General features: G+C 27.7%; 2 protein-coding genes and 1 long non-coding RNA gene across 4 annotated transcripts; 1 reads left to right on the forward strand and 2 right to left on the reverse strand.

Moving 5' to 3' along the window:
* Positions 1-1,043: 1,043 nt before the first annotated feature.
* SPCH (basic helix-loop-helix (bHLH) DNA-binding superfamily protein) lies at positions 1,044-3,787 on the forward strand. Its single transcript, XM_039050115.2, has 3 exons — positions 1,044-1,661; positions 1,858-2,520; positions 3,400-3,787. Exons 1-3 carry the CDS (start codon positions 1,245-1,247, stop codon positions 3,463-3,465), a joined length of 1,146 nt encoding a protein of 381 aa, XP_038906043.1. The 5' UTR covers positions 1,044-1,244; the 3' UTR covers positions 3,466-3,787.
* Positions 3,788-13,491: 9,704 nt separating this feature from the next.
* On the reverse strand, positions 13,492-15,474 carry LOC120088583 (putative WRKY transcription factor 53). Of its 2 annotated transcripts, none has more exons than XM_039045990.2 (3): positions 14,886-15,474; positions 14,669-14,797; positions 13,492-14,386 (listed from the first exon to the last, which is right to left on the reverse strand). In XM_039045990.2, the coding sequence occupies exons 1-3, from the start codon at positions 15,248-15,250 to the stop codon at positions 13,762-13,764; spliced, it is 1,119 nt and encodes a 372-aa protein (XP_038901918.2). In that variant the 5' UTR covers positions 15,251-15,474; the 3' UTR covers positions 13,492-13,761. The 2 variants fall into 2 exon arrangements, with proteins under 2 accessions (XP_038901918.2, XP_038901909.2); XM_039045981.2 differs by having other exon boundaries at positions 13,492-14,398; positions 14,886-15,457.
* Positions 15,475-21,265: 5,791 nt separating this feature from the next.
* LOC120092145 (uncharacterized) lies at positions 21,266-21,900 on the reverse strand. Its single transcript, XR_005485923.2, has 2 exons — positions 21,755-21,900; positions 21,266-21,585 (listed from the first exon to the last, which is right to left on the reverse strand). It is a non-coding gene; the product is annotated as an uncharacterized LOC120092145 (long non-coding RNA).
* Between the last annotated feature and the right edge of the window lie 357 nt (positions 21,901-22,257).

Consider the following 22,257-nt stretch of genomic DNA (forward strand, 5'->3'; position numbering starts at 1 on the left):
TGCATTCATAGCCAAACTATGAGGGGAATGTTCTCATTGCTATATATAGATTTCAGGACCAAAAATTAACACTTACACTGAAAATTCTCATTCTAAGCCCTATCCATGCACATTAGGATACATATATATAGAGACAACTTTTGTCTAATTATTTTGTATCAACAATTTTTTCCAAATTGACTCAAAACACCTAATACATCCTTCCTCACACTCTTACTAAATCTTTTTTTATATTTCATGTTTTTAATTCGTCAACCGATCGAAAATTTAAATTCTTTGCTAACTATGATAATCTAACCATTAATGTGCTCAAAATTATACGTGTTTTCTCATTTTGTTATATGTTTCTCACATGTATAAGTAACATAAGTAGCAAAATACATAAAATTCTCACCTTTAACATTTTATCGATCGTTCGAGGAAGATAAAAAGATTTCTAGATTTTGTCCATTGGTTGACTCTTGGATGTACTAACTTTAAGCTTCGTAGTTACGATACTTCAACTATCTCTCTAAATTGGAAGTTTTTTTTTTTTTTGTTAGTCTCTCTCCCGCACTTTTATCCATCTCTTCCAAATATCTTTTTCAAAGAAAAAATGATTAGAAAACAATCACAAAAACAGTAATAATTAGGTATGAGGGTTGAAGTTGATGATTATGAAATTATTATGTCACAAATGGTGTCTGATTTTCTCTGTGTCTCTAGTACAAAAATGGTACAAGAACAATTAAGCTTTGTAAGATGAGAAGTGAATGGCAAGCTACAGTTTCCAAGGAGATACATATAATGAAAGAACCAAAGTTGTCAAAGAATCTAATGTCAACAATTCTTCAAACCATTTGAATTCCATCTTTATAAGAACCCTTTTATTTTCTTTTTTACGTCTGATCAATAATAATAATATAATCTCATCTTCTTTTCTTCTTCATATTTCTTCTCTTTCTCCTTGCTGAACCGTTTGATCCTCACATATCCAACGGTCATTATTTCAAGAACTATAGCTAATAACTTGAAAAATGGTGTTGATGGTGATAGTTTAGTCCCTTTCATATTCTCCCCTCCCTCTTATTTACTTCCCTTTTAGCCATCCTTTCTTGATCTTGACAATATATCTCTTTTCATTTCCTCCAATTTCCTTCTATCTAGGTCATTTTCTTTGGCTATTCTTTCCCTTTTTTCAAGACAAAAAGATCCAAACTTTGTGTTTTTCTTTATCTCAAGAGCAACAAAAACATACTACAACCATGGTTGATACTTTTGCTGATCTCTTCCAACAAAATGAAGAATTTGTCGACCATACTACTTCGAATCCCCATTTCGAAGGAGATGACCTCTTTAGTATCTTTGAGAGTTTGGAGAGCGTTGCTGAGTTCACTATGATCGAAGATGATATTGAGCCTACTAAAGACGGCGAAGAAACCACAAGCTTGGTCTTCTCTGAGACAGAGCTTGAGACTTCGCCAAAAAGCAAGCGATTGAAGACGACAACGGCGACATCTCCCACCATTGCTATGACGACGGGTCTTTCTTCCTCGGAGGATCCAAACCTTGACGGACCTCAAAGAATGTCGCATATTACAGTGGAACGCAACCGCAGGAAGCAAATGAATGAACACTTGACTGTTTTGAGATCACTCATGCCTTGCTTCTATGTCAAGAAAGTAAGTAATCAAAATCGCAGTTTTGAGTTTAGCAGTGATTTAATATAATACAATATCAAAAACCTAAAAGTTGTATTGTTCTTATAATATCTTCTCCTCTTTCTATAAGCTAAAGTTGGTTTTTGATATAAGGGTTTTGTGGAATATTTTCATTCACTTGTGAATCTAATAAATGTTAAATTTGGCATATTTTTAGGGAGATCAAGCTTCAATAATTGGAGGGGTGGTGGAATACATCAAAGAGTTGCAACAAGTTCTTCAATCATTAGAGGCCAAAAAGCAAAGGAAAGTTTATAGTGAAGTATTGAGCCCTAGGGTTGTTTCAAGTCCAAGGCCTAATTTACCAATGAGTCCAAGAAAACCACCACTAAGCCCTCGCCTTAACTTGCCAATTAGTCCAAGAACTCCACAACCCACTAGCCCTTACAGCAAGCCTCCTCCAAGGTTGCAACAACCTCCCTCCGCTGTGGCCGCCGCCGTCGCTGGTGATGGTGGCTATAATATCTCTTCAAGTAGCTCTTGCACCAGCAATATTGCTAATAAAAGCAACAACTCGTTAGAGCCATCTCCTTGTAATTCATGTTCAACCACAAATTCCTCCATTGACAATATAAGTAGTAATAATAATAATAATAATAATAATGGGAACAATAATGATCTTGTGGCAAATTCAAAATCAGCCATAGCTGAAGTTGAGGTGAAGTTTACAGGTCCAAATGTGGTTTTGAAGACAGTATCTCCTCCAATCCCTGGCCAAGCTGTGAAGATCATTTCTGCACTTGAACAACTCTCCCTTGAAATTCTCCATGTCAAGATCACTACACTTGATGAAACCATGTTTAACTCATTTACAATTAAGGTATACATCAAAACTAATCTCCTTCTTATTTTTTTAAAAATTAAGTTTACAAACACTATATTTATCTATACTTTCTGATTATACCAAAATTAAGTTGACAAGGGCCCTGTATAAGCTTATGTTAACCTAATTGAGATATTCTCGTGTACGTACTGACATTTTTAATTTTAATAGTTTCTTTAAAAAAAAAAAACTTGTACATTCCAACTTTTGTTACTTACGTTTAAAATCCTTTAAAAATCAAACTAAAATTTGAAAATGGATAGTTTATAAAATTTAGTTTTAATATAATTATTAAATGAAAAACTAGTTATTAGCTTTCATTAGTTCTTTCCTTGTCAATTAATTTCATAACCCTTGAAATTATTTATTTTTTTGTTCCTCTAATTGGGTTTAAGAGAGAATTAAAGTCACTAATTTGAGTCAAGATTCAAAGATTTCATTTGGGTTTTTTTTCCTTATAAAAGAAAGGAAAAAGGGAAAAGAAAAAGGTAAAAAGGAGTGTTTTGTGTATAGTAGTATAGCCATTGTCATAATAATTTGATTGAAATGATATTTAGGTTCCTTCTTCCTTTGTGTATGATGTATTTCCTTTTGTGTATTTGAAACTTTTAGCACAATCACCAAAGCACTCCATTTTTTGCCATGTTCAAGGTTTGTTTAAGCTTACACATGGCTTCCATGCATAGACAAAAATGGCTCAAATTTCAGGGCTGAAATGATAGGGTTTGTGTTTTTCCTTTTTTGGGGGCCATGTTTTCAGAGGAGAAAAATTTCAACTTTATAAACAACAATTGCATCTTTCTTATATGATGATTATCTCCAATTTTGAGGTTAATTAATAAGGTATTTTTCTTTGTTGTTGTTTGGTTTATATAGATTGGAATTGAATGCCAACTTAGTGCAGAGGAATTGGCTCACCAAATTCAGCAAACATTCTGCTAATTGAAGTTTGAATATTGAAGGGATAATTATGCATGGGGGACTTTCTCTGTCTACAGAAAAGAGTACGGATCATCAGAAATAAAGTAGGAAGTGGGGAAGGCTTTTTTTTTTTAATCACTCTTAACATAAATTAATATGTAATTCTCTCTTTCTCTAGCTATAATTCTTTTTAGTTTTTTCCAACTAAAACTCTTCTACTTCTACTCATATAATTTTAATTATTAGCTACCTAATTTCTCTTTTCATTTATGTAATGTAATCTAATTCATAGATTATCAAAAAGCTACCAAGCTTTTTTAATTTACTATTCACATTATCACTATATGTTTTGATTTCTCAACTTAAATTAGTTTATACGAGTATGTTTAGTTCGTTGTACCTAATTATTGTATGCATTTCCTTTTCGAAATATGTAATTTTTTTCAAATTTTTCCAAAACATGACAACATCAGATTTTGATGTTTTTAAAAGTAATTTTAGATTATTAAATAAAAATTTACTCAAACGCCCTCTGAATATCTAAATTATTATATATATATATATATATATATATATATTAAAAGGGTAAAATAAATAAGCTAAAAAAAACAGTTAAAACGAGTTATTATTTGATATCAGATTCATAAAAGAAAAGGGAAAATGAATGATTTCGTGATTGATATTATCTTCTCAAATCTAGGAAGGATTCAGTCTCATAAAAATATAAATGAATATTTAAATAATAATTATAATTATTATTATAAAAAGAAAAAAACGGTGAAATGGAAGGGGAAAAACGGTAAAAAGAATTTTTTTTAAAAAAAAAAACACTAGAACAAAGAAAAGGGTAAGATGACAGATGAATTTTTTTTAAAGAAAAAAAATGGTAAAATAAATTAATTGAAGATAAAATAACATTTTCACAAGTTTTGCATTTTTAACCAATTGTAAAGATTTTTCTTATCTTCAAGTTGATTTTGCATCGTAATGGAAAATTATCCAGAAATAACCTCCTAAAATTTTTACTTTCTAAAACTAGCACAATTTTTTAAAACTTATTAAACTAGTTTTCCACAATCCATTTCAAATCAACCACCAAAATTTAATTTTAAAAAATTAACTTTTTCTAAATTATTGATTGTTTTAAGTTTTCTTGGTGAAATTTCAAACTCGATTAACATCGAGATTTTACCAATTTTTCTAGATATTATATAATTTTTCTAAATCTTTTATTTTTTTAAATTTTCTCCAAATTCGATTATACCTACAAAATCTTATGTCAAATTTTTACATAATTTTTTAAATATTCATCCTAATTTCTATTTCTACCATTATATGAATTTCTAAATTTTCAAATGAATTTACCAATTATGAATTTTCTTATAGATGTTAAGTGCATTATGATTTTTAAATTTTTGTAAAAGATCAAATTTTGCAAATAAAAAATTAAGATTTAGGAAAATATAAAGAATCTCGGCATTAACCTGTTCGAAATTTTACCGAAAAAGCTTAAATATATAGAATGTTGGTGTTAATTTTGCCCAATTTGATCTTTGAGAGGTGTTAATTTTGCTTACTTTGATCTTTGAGATGATAGATTAGAAAAATTAGGTAAGATCTTATATAAAATTTGGAAAGATTACCTAATATTTTTTTAAAAAAAATGGATAGAATATTGGTGTTAACTTCCTCATATTTTACCTATAAAATCCAAAACAATCTATAAATAATTTTGGAAGATTAAAAGTTGAGGAGACTATTTCTGATAATTTTCTAATAGTAATGGTTGGATACTCAATGAGAATCAACATTCAATTTTTGCAACCAATTTTAGAATTTTATACTCTTTTCTTCGATACATATTCAAGGGCATCTATGGATGAACAAAATCTATATCTTTAAATTTGAGTAAGTTGCAACAAAAGACTAAATCACAAATTAATTGAAATTAACTATAACTAACCACGTATGTTTATTATTTAATATTATCCACTTAATTTAAGCATATAAGTTCTCATGCTTTTATGTTTTGAACAATGCAAAAAAAAAATTCATACTAACATAGAAATATATATATGTATATTATAGATCTCTTCAACTTTTCTAACTAAAGTGAAACTTTGTTTACACTCCTAACAATAGATTATATATCACATAAATAAACCCTTCAAATTTTAGTGTCTGAATAATCTTTGAAGCAAGATCATAACTGCGGACAGAAAATCTTCCATGTTCAATTGATTAATTGAATTAAATAGTATAAAATTGTTAAAATTTTGTAAAGAAACTTATGTGATATTTATAGTAGCAAATTGGATGATTTGGTAATGTATGTTATATTTTTTTTTAAGAAAGTAGGAAATCAAGGGATCAAATAGGCACACATGGATACCTAATTGACACATCGATTTACACATCCATATCCGTAGTGCTCTCATCCAAAAGGAGGCATTGATGATAAAAATATACAAGAGAGGAAGTAGCCCACAATTCAAGATTCAAAAGAGAGGAGTTTAGAAGAAAAGTTTCCAATTTAGAGCAATACAAGAAGCATTATAGTTATGAAAAGCTCTTTTGTTGCGTTGAAGCCAAAGACAGCAAAGACTAGCTCCAATCAGATTGGTCCACAAGACTTTGTTCTGAGTATTTAGCTTCATATGAGATAGGACATAAAGCAGATCATATGAATATATCCTCTGCTGTTTCAGCATCCGATTTGCATAAAATGCACCAGCTTGAGTTTGGACTTAACATCATATTAGGAGCTCAAGCCTGGCATTCATCCCCTGTATCAAGACCTTTGTGAAGAAGGGTCCACACAAAAAATTTGCATTTTGGGGGGAGATCGGTGAACCACATGTAGTCAACATCCATCGATAAGGAAGAGGAGAAGCTTTTCATGGATTCGACACTAAAAATCCCATCCACAGTTTGCACTTTGCATCCATTTGTAATTTTTATCTTGTCAATAACTTATATGCCTCCCTTTTCTTTAGGCAAAGTGATGTAGTCCCATCTAACAAGATGACAACCTTCATTCTTCTCAGGTCCTTCCCAAAGAAAATTTCTCATAAGTTTATGTATACAGATTAACATGTCTTGTTGGGAGCCTTAAACACAAACAATATCAAGTAGTATGTAGGGAGGTTGGTGAGAACCGCTTGAAGAAGGGTGAGTCTGTCTCCCTTTGGAAAGGTATATTCAAATATTTTCTCAATTCTTTCAAGTATAGGGGACCAGAAATCAGCTGCTTTCTTGTTACCCCCATCGGACAATACCCAAGTATTCAATGGGGGGATTAGTAGAACAACACAAATACAAACCAAAACAATTATTTGGCAAAAACTGCAAAACAATAAAATAATATAAATCGACACAATTCTACCATCAGAGAGGTTCGAGGTTTTTTTTTTTCTTTTCTTTTATATATATCATTATTTTTCAAAAAAATTTAAAAATAAAAGAAAATCGTAAACTAAATTGAATTTAATGGTTTTTTTGTTCCAACATATAAACTCGCTAACACATTAGTAACTATATGCCATTTTGATACGTAGAAGATGAGTTTTTGAACCTCAATATTATAATGTAATGTTAATTATGTGGGTTATATTTCAAGTTGATATATAGAATTTAAAATTTTTCGATACATAAATATTAATTTAATGTCAACATGAACATAACTAAGTTAGTGTATGAATTTTCCGCTCACATCTAAATCTGTGTTATTTAAATTTTATAATAAAACAAAATTCATATTTGTCCTGTAAAAGAAATTTTCATTATCAATTATTGGCTGCCAACTTTTTTGGCCAAAAGAAAGTTTTTGTTGGCAGAGACCATTAATTAACATATATAGCTTCTATATTTCTGTGAAACGATTTAATTTCCCCCCAACCCTAGTGAAAAAAAAAATGTGGGCCTTTAAAATCTTTCTAAATAATTCTAAACAAAATCGTTGCCTTATTTTTCTTTTATTATAATTTAAACTACATCTTTATAAATTATTCATTAATCTACACCTTTTGCATCGATCTACCTCAAGTTAATTAAATACGATTATCAAAGTATGTGGTAAAAATTAAAGAAAAATGATTACATTACAAAAAGATGATATCTTTTAAATATATATATAGTTTGCTCTTGAAAAATATATATATATTTATGGTTTTTGAAAATGGCCACCTTTAGTAGATTATAGCATATAGTTGACCTTTAAAAAATGAGGGATGCAATGAGAACAAATATAGAAGTGGGTATGTACATTTATAGGTGGGTTATATTGAATTAAGCTATTAAATGCCAAGCCTTGTAAGGTACAACCAATATATAATATGAAGTGAAGTAACTATCTCCATCTATCTCTTTACTTTATCTAAGCTAGACTCTAGGTCTAGGATATATATATATATATAGGTTATATGGACCAATCTCCATACTAGATACCCTCAAGATTATTACAAAATTATAGTATCAACATTATATCATTTAAATAATAACAAATTTTATTTATTTTAATCTTAAATTATTAATTAATGCAGATGGATATTTTCTTTAGAATCCTTTGTTTATACTATGTTGATTTATATTTATTCTCTACAAGTTGAATTTTATTTTTTATTTTTTGGTTTTTGAAAAATTGTGTTTTATTTATTTTTTTTTATATTTTTTTAATCATAATTTCATCTTTTCTTACAAATTATTTGATTTCATATCGAATTCTAAAATACAAACAATTTTTAAGTTTCATAACAAAACTTGAAAATTTTAAAATATCTCTAAAAATGAGATGACAGAGCACATAGAATATATAGAAGTAGCATTTATAAGTTTAATTAATTTTCAAAATCTAACATTTAAAACCCAAATGATTATAAAAGAAACCTAAAATTTGAAGTATTCAATCTAGTTTTTCGATTTGGCATTAAAAAAAAAAAATTTGTTATTACTTTCTATACATAATCATGTAGTAATCATTTTTTTCTATAGAGAGGTATATGGATAGTGGACACGTCTAGATCATATCTTAAATAGATTGATACATCCATATAACATCCTCATAATGTATCCCAAATCCAAATAAACTCAAAGCAAGTATATATCCCATATATGTTAGTGGCTAAGAAGACGGTAGTTTGAATTACCTCATTTTTGTTGTACTAATTTTAAAATATCCCTACATAATTTAATAGGAAACTATTTGATGTGTGACAATTTTTTTTCATTTAATTTTCATGATAATAAGATGTCTATGTGAATAAATAATTTAAAATCACAAGTAGTGCGTTAATTTTATAGTTATTAAATAAGTAGAGATTTCTTGTTTAAAAATTCATCGCAATGATAAAAAGTAGTTTTCTATGGAAATTTTTTATAGAAGTTTTTTTTTTCTTCTTTTTTGAACCCCTTTTAAAGAAATTTCAGAAGTACAATATAGTATTTTAAAGTTTATATTCTTAAACAAAATAAGTATATACGTAAAAGTTGTAGAACCAAATTATATTATTTAAAGCCAACTTATAATTTCAGGAAAAATGTATATTATTAAAAAGAATATAATAAAACAATACGTAATAATAGTATTAATACTAGTATTATTAGTTTTGAAAGTACACATTATTCTTTTTTATAGCAATTTTATTTTTAGTACAAAAAAGATAGAAGTGAAGATTTTTTTTTTTTTTTTTTTTTTTACTTCTTTTAGTACCTAAAAAAACATATAGACAAATAAAAAATAAGGTAGAATGTGAAGTTCAAACAAGAGAGTCAAGGAATCAATTTCAATATACTGTTGATTTCATAATATACTTTCTTCGAGCCAACAAGCAGCGTGTTTGATAGTACAAAAAGGTAAATTGATTTGAACAGTAACCTTTTGATCAATAACATATTCATCAATTGAACTATGTATGTTTTGGTCAATGTGCTGGATTTGAATCTTTCTATATATATGTATATTTTTTTTTTTATTTAACCGATAAATTATGTTCCTGTGACAAAAGTTTACATTTTTGGTTGCCGAATTCAATTTCTTCTAATAAACAAAGTCCTTTAAACTTTTATTATTATTATTATTATTATTATTATTATTATTATTATTATTATTATTATGAGAAGTAAGAAGTCTTTAACTTATAATTGATAAAACATAAGATATATGTGACTTTGAGTTTGGCATTTCAGAATTTAAAAAGGACAAATAATTAAATTGATAATTGATTATAAGTAAGGGACTTAGTGATATAATGGGTCGGAATCCGTAGTACATCGGCAGCCCTCTGATTTTGACAATACAAATAAGAAAAAAATTAGGGCAAATTGCTAAATCTACCCATAAAATATGGTTGAGTTGGAACTAACAATTATACCTTAAAAAAATGTAACAATTGTTACAACTATATAAATCTGAGGGTCCAATCTTAATAATTTTATAAGTTTGAGGACTCAATTTTTACCATTGAAAATTTGATGATATAATTGCAATTACCACCATACTTTATAGATGCTTTTGCAATTTGCCCAAAAACTTAAATTAAAATTTTTATACAGAAAATCTTTTGTACATAATATACTTCATAAATGTTCTATATTTTAAATTATTTCGTTAAGAGTTTTAGCTTTAATTTTGGATCAATTTAACTTTTTCACCATTATTTCAAAGTTTTTGCAATATTTAATTATTTTCTTATTAACATCATTTTAGAATTTTAACTTTGTTTTTTTTTTATTACTTTTTATTGATATTTATTTAATGTATGATATTTCAAATGATAATTTCCTTCATGTCATGAGATTTCGTTTATTTTCTTCTATATTTCTAGTTGAAAATCGTCCACCTCTCTATTAAGATCTCAAGTATATATCTAATATACTGAAAAATATAAATTACATATATAAGAATATCTGTTGTACAAATTGTTTTGTTCATACAGTTATCAAATATATCTTGGTTTATTTCTAGAAAATCCAAATATATATTGAATATATTGTGTTGTATATATCAAATATACCTTGTTTTCTCTTTTGAATTTCTTGTTGATTATTGCTTTCATTTATGAGAAGAACAACTTTTGAATTTTTTGAAAATCTTTCCTTACTCGTATAAGTTTTGAAAAGAAGACAATTTTGGAAAATACATAATTGTGAGAAACTTGTATGTATTTTGGTATAATATATATAGAATGGTAAGGAGGGTTAAAATGTAAGTTGAGCCAGATTTTTAAGTAAAATAATAGTTCATCGCTATTCAAGTAAAAATTATGAAAATTTAAATATGGACTAGTTGCATAAATGGAATTTAAGCCCATAATAATAGAATATATAGTACAATGATAAAATAATTGTATATAAAGAACAAAAAATGGTAAAATACTAAAAAGCCCACACCTAGCCACCATTTTGCTCGCTTCTTCCCGATTTTCTCAAATTGAAAGCTATCACTGATAGTCACTGATAGCTGCTATTAGCTGCTATCAGTAATAGCCCCTGATAGCTGCTATTAGCTACTATCACTGATAGTCACTGATAACTGCTATTAATTGTTATCACTCTATCAGTGGTAGCTTTTAATTTGATAAATATTAATACAGTCTTAAAATATTAGCTTTTAATTTACTTTTAGTTATTAATGGCTATCATTGATACACTTTTATCAAATGGAATCAACCTTAAAATATTAACAGTTAAGCCTATCAGTGGCTATCAATGATAGATTTTTATAAGTAGTTATCAACATTGAAAGAAAACCAACAACTTTGAAAGATTGAACTATACCAGTGATGGAAAACTATTAGTGGCTATCACCGATAGACTTTCATAAATGACTATCAACTTTGAAAGATTAATACAGTAGTTATCACTAATAATCTTCTATTATGGCTATCACTTATAGTAGCTATTAGTGCTATCATTGATAGACTTTCATCAATTAGAATCGACCTTGAAATATTAACAAGGCTAGAAATGATAGACTTCTACAACTGGTTATGAACTTTTAAAGAAACTCGAAATATAGATTTCACCTAACTCTATCACCATTATCACTAATATCACTCATATCGTGGTTGTTAATGATAACTTCTTTCACTGATAACATTATTGATAAAATGCTATCAATGATCTCGCTGATATCATGTTATTAATGATCTCATTGATATCATGCTATCAGTAATAGCTCTCTATCATCGATAACATGCTATTAGTAGTAACTTATATCACCGATAACGTGCTATTAGTGGTAGCTTCTATCATCAATAACGTGCTATCAATGTTAGCTTCTATCACCGATAACATTCTATCAGTGGTAGCTTCTATCATTGATAGCTATTGACCATCTTATTGTCCTTTTCATTGTCCTTTCCAAACATTCATACGGTCCATTATCTTTTCGATACCTCTCAAGGGCACTTTCGTATAGCGAACAACCAAACCAAACCCTTCTTCTTCATTTGGTTTTGTAAACAAATATTACAGTATACAAGTACACAAATATTTCAATTTATGCCCTTTATTTTGGGCCATCTATGCCATGTTTTCAAGTTTACTTTGGATAGACATCCTACTCTTAAAGTCCTATAAAAAGAAAAAAAAAAATACTTGCTTGTCTGATATCATTTGTATTTCTCATTTTTTTGAGAAATAAACTTGTTTAATAACTATTCTCGTTTATTATTTTAAACTTTTAAGAAATGTTTCTAAAAATGGTGCAAATTAGTAGATTAAAAAAATAGTTTCTTTCAAATCCATTTTCATTTGCTATTTATATTTAATGTTTCGTTATAATAATCAAACTTGATGATTGACTTGTTGGTGTTAAGTCACTTATAAATTAAGTATTTTTAAGTCTTTGCTATAAAACTCAATCTCATAATTCTTATGAAAAAAAAATAAAGAAGAAGAAAAAATAGGATAAAGAAAAGAAAGTTAAAAAAAAAAAAAAGAAAGAAAGAAAGAAAGAGAAGAAGAAGAAAAAACTGGAGAAATGAAAGAAAATAATAAAAAATAAGTAAAAATAGGAGAAAGGAAAGAAAATTAAAAAAAAAAAAAAAAAAAAGGGAAAAGGGGTCAAACTAGAAGTAAAAATCGGAGAAAGAAAAGAAAAGAAAAGAAAATTAAAAAAAAAAAAAGTGAAGAAACAAAAACTGAAGAAATGAAAGAAAATAAAAAGAAAGGAAAGAAGAAAAATCGAAAAAAAAAAAATTTAAAAAAAGGTAGAAAGTGTGCAACAAGATAAAATAAGAGAGGGTAAAATTGAAAATTAGAAAAATGCAAAAATTGAATAGTCGATACTTCCATATTTGCAAATATTTTAGACATATAATATATTTTTAGATCTTTCATCCTATTTTACTCTCTACTACAAATATCTTTTAAATATTTGTGTGGGTTTCCTCCTTGTTATGGCCCAAAACATAATGGGCTTAGGACTCATCATAGTAGTGTTGTGCATAACTATGTGGGCTTTCATGACCCCACTCCAAAATAAGTTCGATTAGGTTAAACAAATCATTTTTTGGTTCCTAAACTTTCGTAAATGTAACAAGTCCATGAACTTTAATTTGTAACGATTTAGTCCTATATTTTTTATTTTGTAACAATTTAGTCCCTAAACGTTAATATGTAATAATTTAGTTCTTTTACTTTTAGATTTTTAACAATTTAGTCCCCAATGTAAATAAATTTATCAAAATTATATGTTAATTTTAATTATTTTATGATGTATACTTGTGTTTTATAAAAATATTAAACCTCTAACTAATTTATTGGTTTATTTATGCAAGAAATCTCATTACTTCTTAACACTAATTTTTAAAATAGAGACTAAATTGTTATAAAGCTCAAAATACAAAGACTAAATTGTTACATAACAAAATTTATAGACTAAATTGTTACAAAATTAAAAATTGAGAAACTAAATCGTTACAATCCAAAGTCTATGGACTAAATTGTTACTTTTCCAGAAGTTTAGGGATTAAAAATCATTTTTAACCTATTTCATAATTGGAATCCCTTATAATTAGCTTTAGTATTAAATATCAACCAATTTAATTGTCATAAAATTCATGATTATTCTATCATTCTATAAAATGTATTACTACTCAATTTTTTGTAGAAATACAAACTTACATATCTTGAAAGATGGTAAGAATCAGGAAAAAAAAAACTATGAAAATTTGTCAAAACATGATGGAGAGCTACAAAATTAAGAAAATCTGCTGTTGATAAAATTAATTTTCCCTAACAAAAAAAAAAAAAAAAAGACTGATAAAATGCTTTCAAAGTATCATTTTTGTTGATTCTACTAAAACTAAGGAGATTTTAGGAGAAGAAATTTGTGTTGTCAAATGTGAAAGTTGGGTCCATTTGAAATTCACCAAATGGGAAGTCTAAAGCAGAAGTTTGAGAGTTTAAAGCTGAAGTTGGTGAGGAAAAAATCTCAGATTTATTTGGCTGCAAATTCAACTTCTGATTCCCAACAAATCCTTCACTCAACCCACTTGATGAGGCAGAGAAATAGCTCAACCCTGAACCAGATGTTGTTGGTGACAAAAATGAAGAACAAGGAGAAAACTCGGCGAAGTTGATGTCTACCGTTGGCGTCGGCGCGGACTCCACATGGTCTGCCGCGTCGTAATGAAATGATAATGTTGGTTCATGAGTTGTTGTGTCAAGGTTTTGAGTTATCACTCTTAAGGATGTCCATGAGTTCAAGACAGCATCAGGTGATGTCTGTTGGTTTTGGACCTTTTTTTGGTCAGGTATTGCTACTACACCCTGGTTTTGTCCTTGAAACTCTGGTGGTGTTGTAGATGGAATACTAAGGTTGGAAACTTGGCTGCAACTATGCTTTCCTCGGTACGTGATTTCGAAGACGGTTGAATCGTCGTCGGACCGTTGAACTTGTTTGGATGCAAGACAACCTTGGAGGTTCCTGTGTGTGCATCTGTAATATCCTCTTCACGTCATTTGTCAATAAACACACAATATCAATATATATAAAAAAACACAATTTTAAAAAATTATAAATATTGAAAAATCAACGGTAATAGTTTTTATTGTTGATAGACTCTTATAGAATCATAGAGTTAGATCTAAATTTTAGTATATTTGTAAATTCTTTTAGATTGTGCTATATTTGTTAATATTTTGGACTTATTTGCTATATTTGCAAATGTTTCTAAAAAAAATAACCATTACTTAAAAGACAGAGGAAAATGGGGTTGACCTTGGATGTTTGGCACCAAGAATGCCTTTTTGACCATATTTTCTCCAGCAAAAGCCATCATCAAGAGAGCCTTCAAGGGCCATCCCTGGACTAACTTGGAATTTCTGTGTCCAAGTTGGAAGAATGTTCCTGCAATTTTACATTAAAAAGCTCTCAACTTTACCAACAATTTCTAATGATCAGAATCAGAAACAAGTTCTTTCAGATTTCTCTTTACCTTTTGCGAGAAGAATTAGCAATTATTTGATCAGATGGGTCCTTGAATTCACGGTCAGAATCTTCACTTCTGGGACTTCCTCCATTAAGAGAGGAAGGAGAAGATTCAGATATCTGGATTCCATTTGAGTTGAGCAAAGAGAGTGCCTTTTCATATGAACACAAAATCTTTTGAACTAAATATTCACTACCATCATTTGAAAATGAAGAAGAAGAAGAAGAAGCAGCCATGGATGATGATGATGACGGTGATGGTGATGGTGATGGTTTGACATTAAGATGAATTTGGAGTTGCTTTGCTAAATCCTTGCCTTTAAGCAGCTCATTTTTCAGCTTCTTTTGATCCCATTCCCCAAAATTCTCCATTCCCAAAGTGGAGAAGTAATTAAATAAAGTTATGAATCTTGGAGAAGAAGAGCTATGAACAAAATGCAGATTTACAGGAATACGTATGTAAATATGAATCAAAATAGAGAATAAGGGGAAAAGATAGAGGAGTGTGAATTGTGAAGTTTGAGGATGAAAAAGGAAGAAAATGGTGTGGTATTTAAATCAAAGGAAAGAGGTTTGAATGAGACCAGTCTTCGGTCGTTGATACATTGCTTGTAAATTGATTTGAGAGATTATAAGTCCAATTGTTGACCAATTCAACCTTTTTGTTAAAACAGGCCAAATTACACACATAAAAAGGAGATGGCTTTCCAAGTTTGATCAAAACAGTGTGTGTGACAAGATGTGACTGATTTTTAAATTATATTAAGGAATGAAATCAGATGATTAAAGGAAAATACTTAAAAGCATCTTTTTTTTTTATTATTATTATTACTACACTAAATTTTTTTATCATCATAATCTATCACATGATAAGTTCTTCTTACTTCTTTTTTAAAATATTTTAATTTATTTTTTATGCGTGTGATGTATAAAGATGGATGCCATCATAGTATGCACTCAAGTATCGCTAATGATTAAATACTATTTTCCTTTTTCTTTTAATTTTTTCCTTTTTAGTTGGTGTAATTTTAGCTTTTATTTATGTTACCCTATGTACTTTTAAAATATCTTTTTTATCCTTAGACTTTTAAAAAGTTCATTTTCTTTTATTTATTTTTTTATCACAATATTAGCACAATACTACTCTCGATAAATTTGAAAGAAAATAATCATTTTGCAAGATAAGGTTTATGTATTAGACGAAGTGGTTGAATTTTCAAATTTCTGAACTCGTTGTTGAAGTAAAAAGATATATGAGATAAATAAAAGGTTTTATTATGTATAGATTTTTTTTTTTTTAACAAAGGTTAGAGTAGAGATTTAAAGTGTGTTTGTTATAACTTTTCAAGTATTTGATAAGAGTGTACAAATAATCCGACAATCTGAACAACTTGGACTACACTTGATAGAATTTTTAAGTGTTTTATATGTTTCTTTTTGTTTAAAATTTGATTACTTTCCATTGATTAATTTGTGAATTTTTAATAGTTTTCTTTTAAAATTGTTATGATATTTGTTTTTGTCTAAATTTGCAATAAATATCATAGATATTTGGTATTTAGGATTTGAATTGTATGAGATCTTAGTTATTAGTCATGTATATAAATTTACATATTTTTAATTAAAAAGAAAGATAACCCGACAACTCAACCCAACCTAACCCAAGATTTTATTTGGGTCATTTGGATTGTCAATTCAACCTATCCGAATTTTCGGGTTGGTTCTAAAAACACCCTCTACCCAACCCATGTACACCTCTAGTATTTAATTTTGGAAACAAGTCAATTTGAAAAAAAAAATTGAAATGTTTATCTACCACTCAAAATAGATTTTGGAACATTTTCAAAGTTTTTAGAGAAAGTGAGCAAAAAAAAAAAAAAAAAAATTGTTTGAAAAACATTTTTTTCTCTAATAAATTCAAATAGACCATTGAACGTTGAATCTAGATTATGAAAATATAAGATGTATGTATAAACTACATAGCTAAACTCATATAGACATAGAATGTGTATTGGAATTTTGTAAATAGGAAACAAAATGGTGATTTGTTTTTTTAAGTATTAAGGATGAAAAGAGGCTTTAAAAATGTAGATATACACACATCATTAAAAGTATAAGAATGAAAGGAAAAAAAACATGGAGAAAGGCAGAGAAGAAAGTCAAAGGAAGATTGATGAAACAAAAAGGAAAATGTAAAGAAAAGAGAAGGCATAAACGCGTAAAGATTACTCCTCCCAGTTCAAACATTTGCATTTTGCTTGGAAACCGATTTATGCCACTTTCTTCTTTCCTTTTTAGTCCTTCTCTTACGTTTACCCTGCCAAAATACTTTTTCTTTTATTTAATATATGTCAAAAAAACAAAAAAAAAAAACAAAAAATCCTAAATTTTGACCAAAATTTGATATTTTTAACTTAAAATGTTTTCACCTTACGAAAACTATTTTTTTTTTCCACGTACTTTTTTAGATTCTAATTGAAGAGTTCCACATAGTGAAAACACTATTTTGTCCGAGTGTTTTTCATTTCACATTTTTCTATTACTAATTCTTCAAATCCAACTTCAATTTATGACTTTGCAGAAAAAAAAAAAAGATTTCTTGTAAGAATTTGAAAATTTTCGGATAAAAAAAGTTCTTATGGGAAATTTTCATAAGAATTGAAAATTTGGAGGAAGAAGATTTCTTATCTATCCAATATAAAAGATTTTTTATTTACATTAATTATAATTTATATTAAATTAAAAAAAAAAACTTTCGTCCATTTTCCTGATAAATGTTACATGAAAAATGGACATAATGCATATATAAGTTTTTTTTAGTTGTAATAATTAATTATAATTAATTATCAATTTAATTATTTTATAACGCCTTGTGGCGTTATAAAATTCCTTTTTCAAAATAATAATAATAATAAAAAAAAAAAAAAAAAAAAAAAAAAAAAAAAAAAGCGCTAAAAACCATTATATGGATTCTATCCAATCTCTAGGTACCTTTAATTTCAAGGTAACTTTCTAAAGTTATCTAGAAATTGGACAATATTTTTTAAATTAATTTTAATTATGAAAATTAATGATTAATAATTAACTATTAAAAAATGCTAAAATTTATTATATGGATTCTGTCCAGAATGCTTTTTTTTTTTAATTTTAATTATTAATTAAAAAAAAAAAAAAAAAAAAAAGCCAAAAAAAGCCAAAAAACCATTATATAGATTCGGTCTAATTTTAGGTAACTCTGATTTTTAGTTCTCGGATAGAAGGTCTTTTTTAAAGTCATCTCCCTTCCCTCCTAAAACTTAAGCTGGTTTAATTCTTTGTTTACCTAATTCCGTTTTGATTTTCTTAACCAATTCATTTGGTTCAGTTAAATTTAAATTAATTTAGAACCCCTAATTCTTAAAAAGAAATTTTCAAGTAAATGATATTCGGTCATTGTTTTTAAAGCCCTTCATTCTAACTTTACAATTGGTTTTCTTTTTAATAAATGTTTATGTTCATTTTATAGGTAACTTCCCAAAGTTACCTAGAAATTATTGGATATAATGCTTTTTTTTTAATTCATTTTCAGTCTCCCGAAACTTAAGTTAGTTTAATTCATTTTTACCCAATTTCAATTTGTTCTTCTTATCCAATTCATTTTTTCCACTAAATTTAAATTACTTTGGAGCCCTAATTCTTACCAATAAATTTTATATTTGGTCATTACTTCCAAATCTTACCGGAAAAAAAATTAACTTCCAAATATAACCAAAAAAAAAAAAAAAAAGTGCAACTTCCATATGTAGGAATAACATTAACTCCCAAAATCTAATATTGTAATTCAATTTAAATAAAAATAAAAATAAAAATCTTAATGAAAAAATAAAGTTTCAAATTTGAACTGCAGTTGGGACTTGAAATGTGTTAGATAAATGTAGCATTTAATTTATTGAAGTTATTGAAGTTATTGAAGAAGGGACAAAATGATATTTTCACTGTGTAACCATCCATTTAATATCTAAAAAAAAGTAGAAAAGAGGTCAGAAAAAATAGTTTTTAAAAAATATATTAGTTTTATCATAAAAACTTTTTTAGGTTAAAAATAGCAATTCTCCAATTATGGGACTAGTTTCTTTTTTGTCCTTAGATCTCAAAACGCTATACATTTAGTAAGTTTTTAGGTTGGTTTTAATTTAGTCCTTAGGTTTCAAAATGTTACAATTTTATCTATGAGAACATTAGAATTTTGTTTCAATTTGGTTCCTAGCTTTCAAAATTTACACTTTTAACCTTGATTTTTCCTTAAATAATCACTTTCAATCATTAAGATTAGGATACATTTGATTTAACTTTTTGAGTGTTTAATTTTGAAAATAAGTTATTTTAGAAAAAAATAAATAAATAAAGTGTTTGACAACCTTTCAAAATAGCTTTTAAAACACTCTCAAAATGTATTTTAAACCTTTTTTTTTTATCAAAAGAGTTTTAAAAAAAATGATTTTTTTTTTTAAAAGACACTTTTTTCTCTAGTTATTCTAAATAGGCCCTTGATGTCTAAGAGTTAATTTATTATGAAGTGAAATTTTAAATTTAATTTTAATAGTGATGAAAAATAGTAAAACTTAATTCATGATAATTTTATTCATTTAAATTAATTAATAGATATTAACATTAAAGACAAAAAAAGATTATTTAGTAAAAATCCAAGGTTAAAAGTATAAATTTTCCAATTGAAACAAAACTTAAATATCAAGGATAAAATTGTAACATTTTCAAACTTGGAGATTAAATTGAAACCAAAGTCAAAACTTAAAGACTAAGGCCCTGTTTATTAATCATTTAGTTTTTTATTTTTTGTTTTTGTTTTTTTAAAATTAAGCCTATGGACACTATTTTCACATTCAAATTTCTTCTTGTGTTATCTACTTTTTCACCAATGGTTTAAAAAACCAAGCCAAATTTTGATAACTAAAAAAAAGTAGCTTTCAAAAAGTTGTTTTTGTTTTTGGAGTTTGACTAAGAATTCAATCATTGTACTTAATAAACTTGCAAACCATCATAAGAAATGTGAATGGAATACACTTAATTTTTTTTTTAAAAAAAAAAAATAAAATGGTTAGCAAATGTGGCCTAAATGTATAGCATCTTGAAACTTAAAAGCCAAGTTTTTTACTACAATAAATAGAAGCAGAGAGATAAACCTTTGACTCCAAATGATGTAGAACATGACTACACGTCAATTATCATTGAACTATATTCATTTTGGGGGAAAAAAATGTATTACATATGTTGGTTTGAATGCCTCTCCTTGAGGTCGACAAAGTGAACATAAGTTAACGGCATACCTCTATTTCAAATATTCATACTCCATCTATCGTACTAAAAGAAAATAGAGTGAATTAAATTATACAAACTACTCCTAAACTTAGTATGGATAACAAAATTTGAACGAGGTATAAAAATGTGTTATCATTATTATCATTCAGTTTCAGCTTAAAATATACCATTTTATCACATCTTTCACAAAATCAATTTTTACACATGTATGGCCACATCAATAATGACATTGTCAATGATAATACAAATATTTAATTCTTTGTCTACATCAATTGCAGTTTTAATCATCCATCATTTTAACTAAAAGAAAAAGAAAATCAATGTAACTTTTTAAAACAAAATTCAAAGGCAAATCTACCATATATTTGGTATAATTTAACAAGAAGGGAATCTTTGAAACCCACATCCATGATTGTGTCCCACAAATTTGAGAATTAATACAGAAATTGGGAAGCCATTAATGGCCCCACCTCATTGAAATTCTTACCTTTAAAACATTCAATCAAAACACTCTTTTCCTTCTTTTATTTTAAACAAAGCAATGAGATAGCATGTTTCCAAGCAGGCTAAAAATGTTCTTTAATTAAAACATAATAAAATCTATTTCTGATTTTATTAATATTAGGACAATAAAAATACATTTTCCACAAAAAAAAATGTAGAAAAAGGAAATTAAATTAAATTAATATGTAAATGTGGACCAATTCAAATGCAAATAATTGGAAGGTAAAAGGAAATCTTGAAGAAGAAAAGGGGGGAAAGAATATGTAGAAACTGAGAAGAATGATACTAAGAAATTACAGAGTCAACGAGTTGACTTTTGGTTCATTGCATTTTCTTAGCCGTGTGGAGACCATTCTAACATCAACCTCGTTCACCTTCTTTTTATTTTTCTTATTTTAATCTCTCTACACTTTTTCTTCTTCTTTTTTTCTTTCTTTATTTTTTTTTAATGATTTGTTCAAATACATATTTTTATCATTATGCTCTTGACAATAGTTTACACAACATTCTTTTTGAAAATCGAGTAGTAGAAATTCATGATGTAATGTGGTTGTTGGGTCTTGGACAACCAATATGAATGATATGATATTGTCTATTTTGAACATAAAACTCCATCGCTTTACTTTTAGTTTCACTTAAAAGTAAGGTTTCATATCATTGAAGATAGTTATTTTATCTTATAAATCTATAATCGTTCCAATTTTTCCTCGAACAAAGGACCATTGAGCCTCTCCTCAAATAGTCATCTATCTAAATTACACTTTGAGCACACTACTTGTTTGAAAGCTCAACCACAGATGGATGGTATATTGAAAGGAGTTGATGCAAATTACTTGTTTCTGTTGTAACCTCCAAGCTCAATCCATCTGCTGATTTTCTTTAAATTTCTGCATACAAATAAAATCATATGTAAGTTTGAGAGAGTGTGAGTTCATTTTGTAAAATCTCTTCAAGGTTGTAAAGCAGTAAGAACAAAAAATTCCCATTTTTGCACAGTGGATGTAGGTTCTGCCGAACCACTTAAAATCTATGATCTTTCTTCTTCAATTCACTTACTCTTCATCATCATCATCTTCTTCTTCACTTGAATCAATTGGAAATCATCCATTATTTCTTCTTTTCATCCTCTTCGAGCTACAGAGAGTAAAAGAGAGCATTTTAGTATTTTGTTTTTCTTCAAAAATTCTAATTTTCATGAGATTAGTTATAGAAAAACTTCAAGATGTGTTTTACCTTTCAGATTTGCAAAGACGTGTATGGTATTTGATAAAGTTACGTGGCCTAATATCCTTTACATGTGCCTTCATTTGGGCCTACAATTGAATTTATGCCCAACTATTGGTATCAGAGGCCCAGATCAGTCCAAGATTCAGATTCTTTGAAGATCAAGAAACAGATATTTGTGTTCTTGAATTTAAAGAATGGCTAAAACCAGATTTGAAATAGATAAGTTTGATGGGAGAAGCGATTTTGGGTTGAGATCAAAGTTGTTCTTGGACAGTAGAAGGCTCTTTTGGCCATTCAAACCCTACAAAGTTGTCGATTACCTTCAAATGCAG

The sequence above is a fragment of the Benincasa hispida genome, chromosome 1, assembly GCF_027475165.1.
Source record: "Benincasa hispida cultivar pf3 chromosome 1, pf3_genome.v1.1, whole genome shotgun sequence".
In the NCBI taxonomy this organism is placed as follows: domain Eukaryota; kingdom Viridiplantae; phylum Streptophyta; class Magnoliopsida; order Cucurbitales; family Cucurbitaceae; genus Benincasa; species Benincasa hispida.

What these genes read in the sequence shown, in the direction of transcription:
- LOC120088583 (XM_039045981.2), bottom strand. Translation starts at nt 15,250, where the DNA reads ATGGAGAATTTTGGGGAATGGGATCAAAAGAAGCTGAAAAATGAGCTG. An exon ending in GCTAATTCTTCTCGCAAAAG is followed by an intron (nt 14,798 to 14,885) that starts GTAAAGAGAAAT and finishes GTAAAATTGCAG; the next exon opens with GAACATTCTTCCAACTTGGA. An exon ending in CTTGGTGCCAAACATCCAAG is followed by an intron (nt 14,399 to 14,668) that starts GTCAACCCCATT and finishes AATGACGTGAAG; the next exon opens with AGGATATTACAGATGCACAC.
- SPCH (XM_039050115.2), top strand. Translation starts at nt 1,245, where the DNA reads ATGGTTGATACTTTTGCTGATCTCTTCCAACAAAATGAAGAATTTGTC. An exon ending in CTTGCTTCTATGTCAAGAAA is followed by an intron (nt 1,662 to 1,857) that starts GTAAGTAATCAA and finishes GCATATTTTTAG; the next exon opens with GGAGATCAAGCTTCAATAAT. An exon ending in TTAACTCATTTACAATTAAG is followed by an intron (nt 2,521 to 3,399) that starts GTATACATCAAA and finishes TGGTTTATATAG; the next exon opens with ATTGGAATTGAATGCCAACT.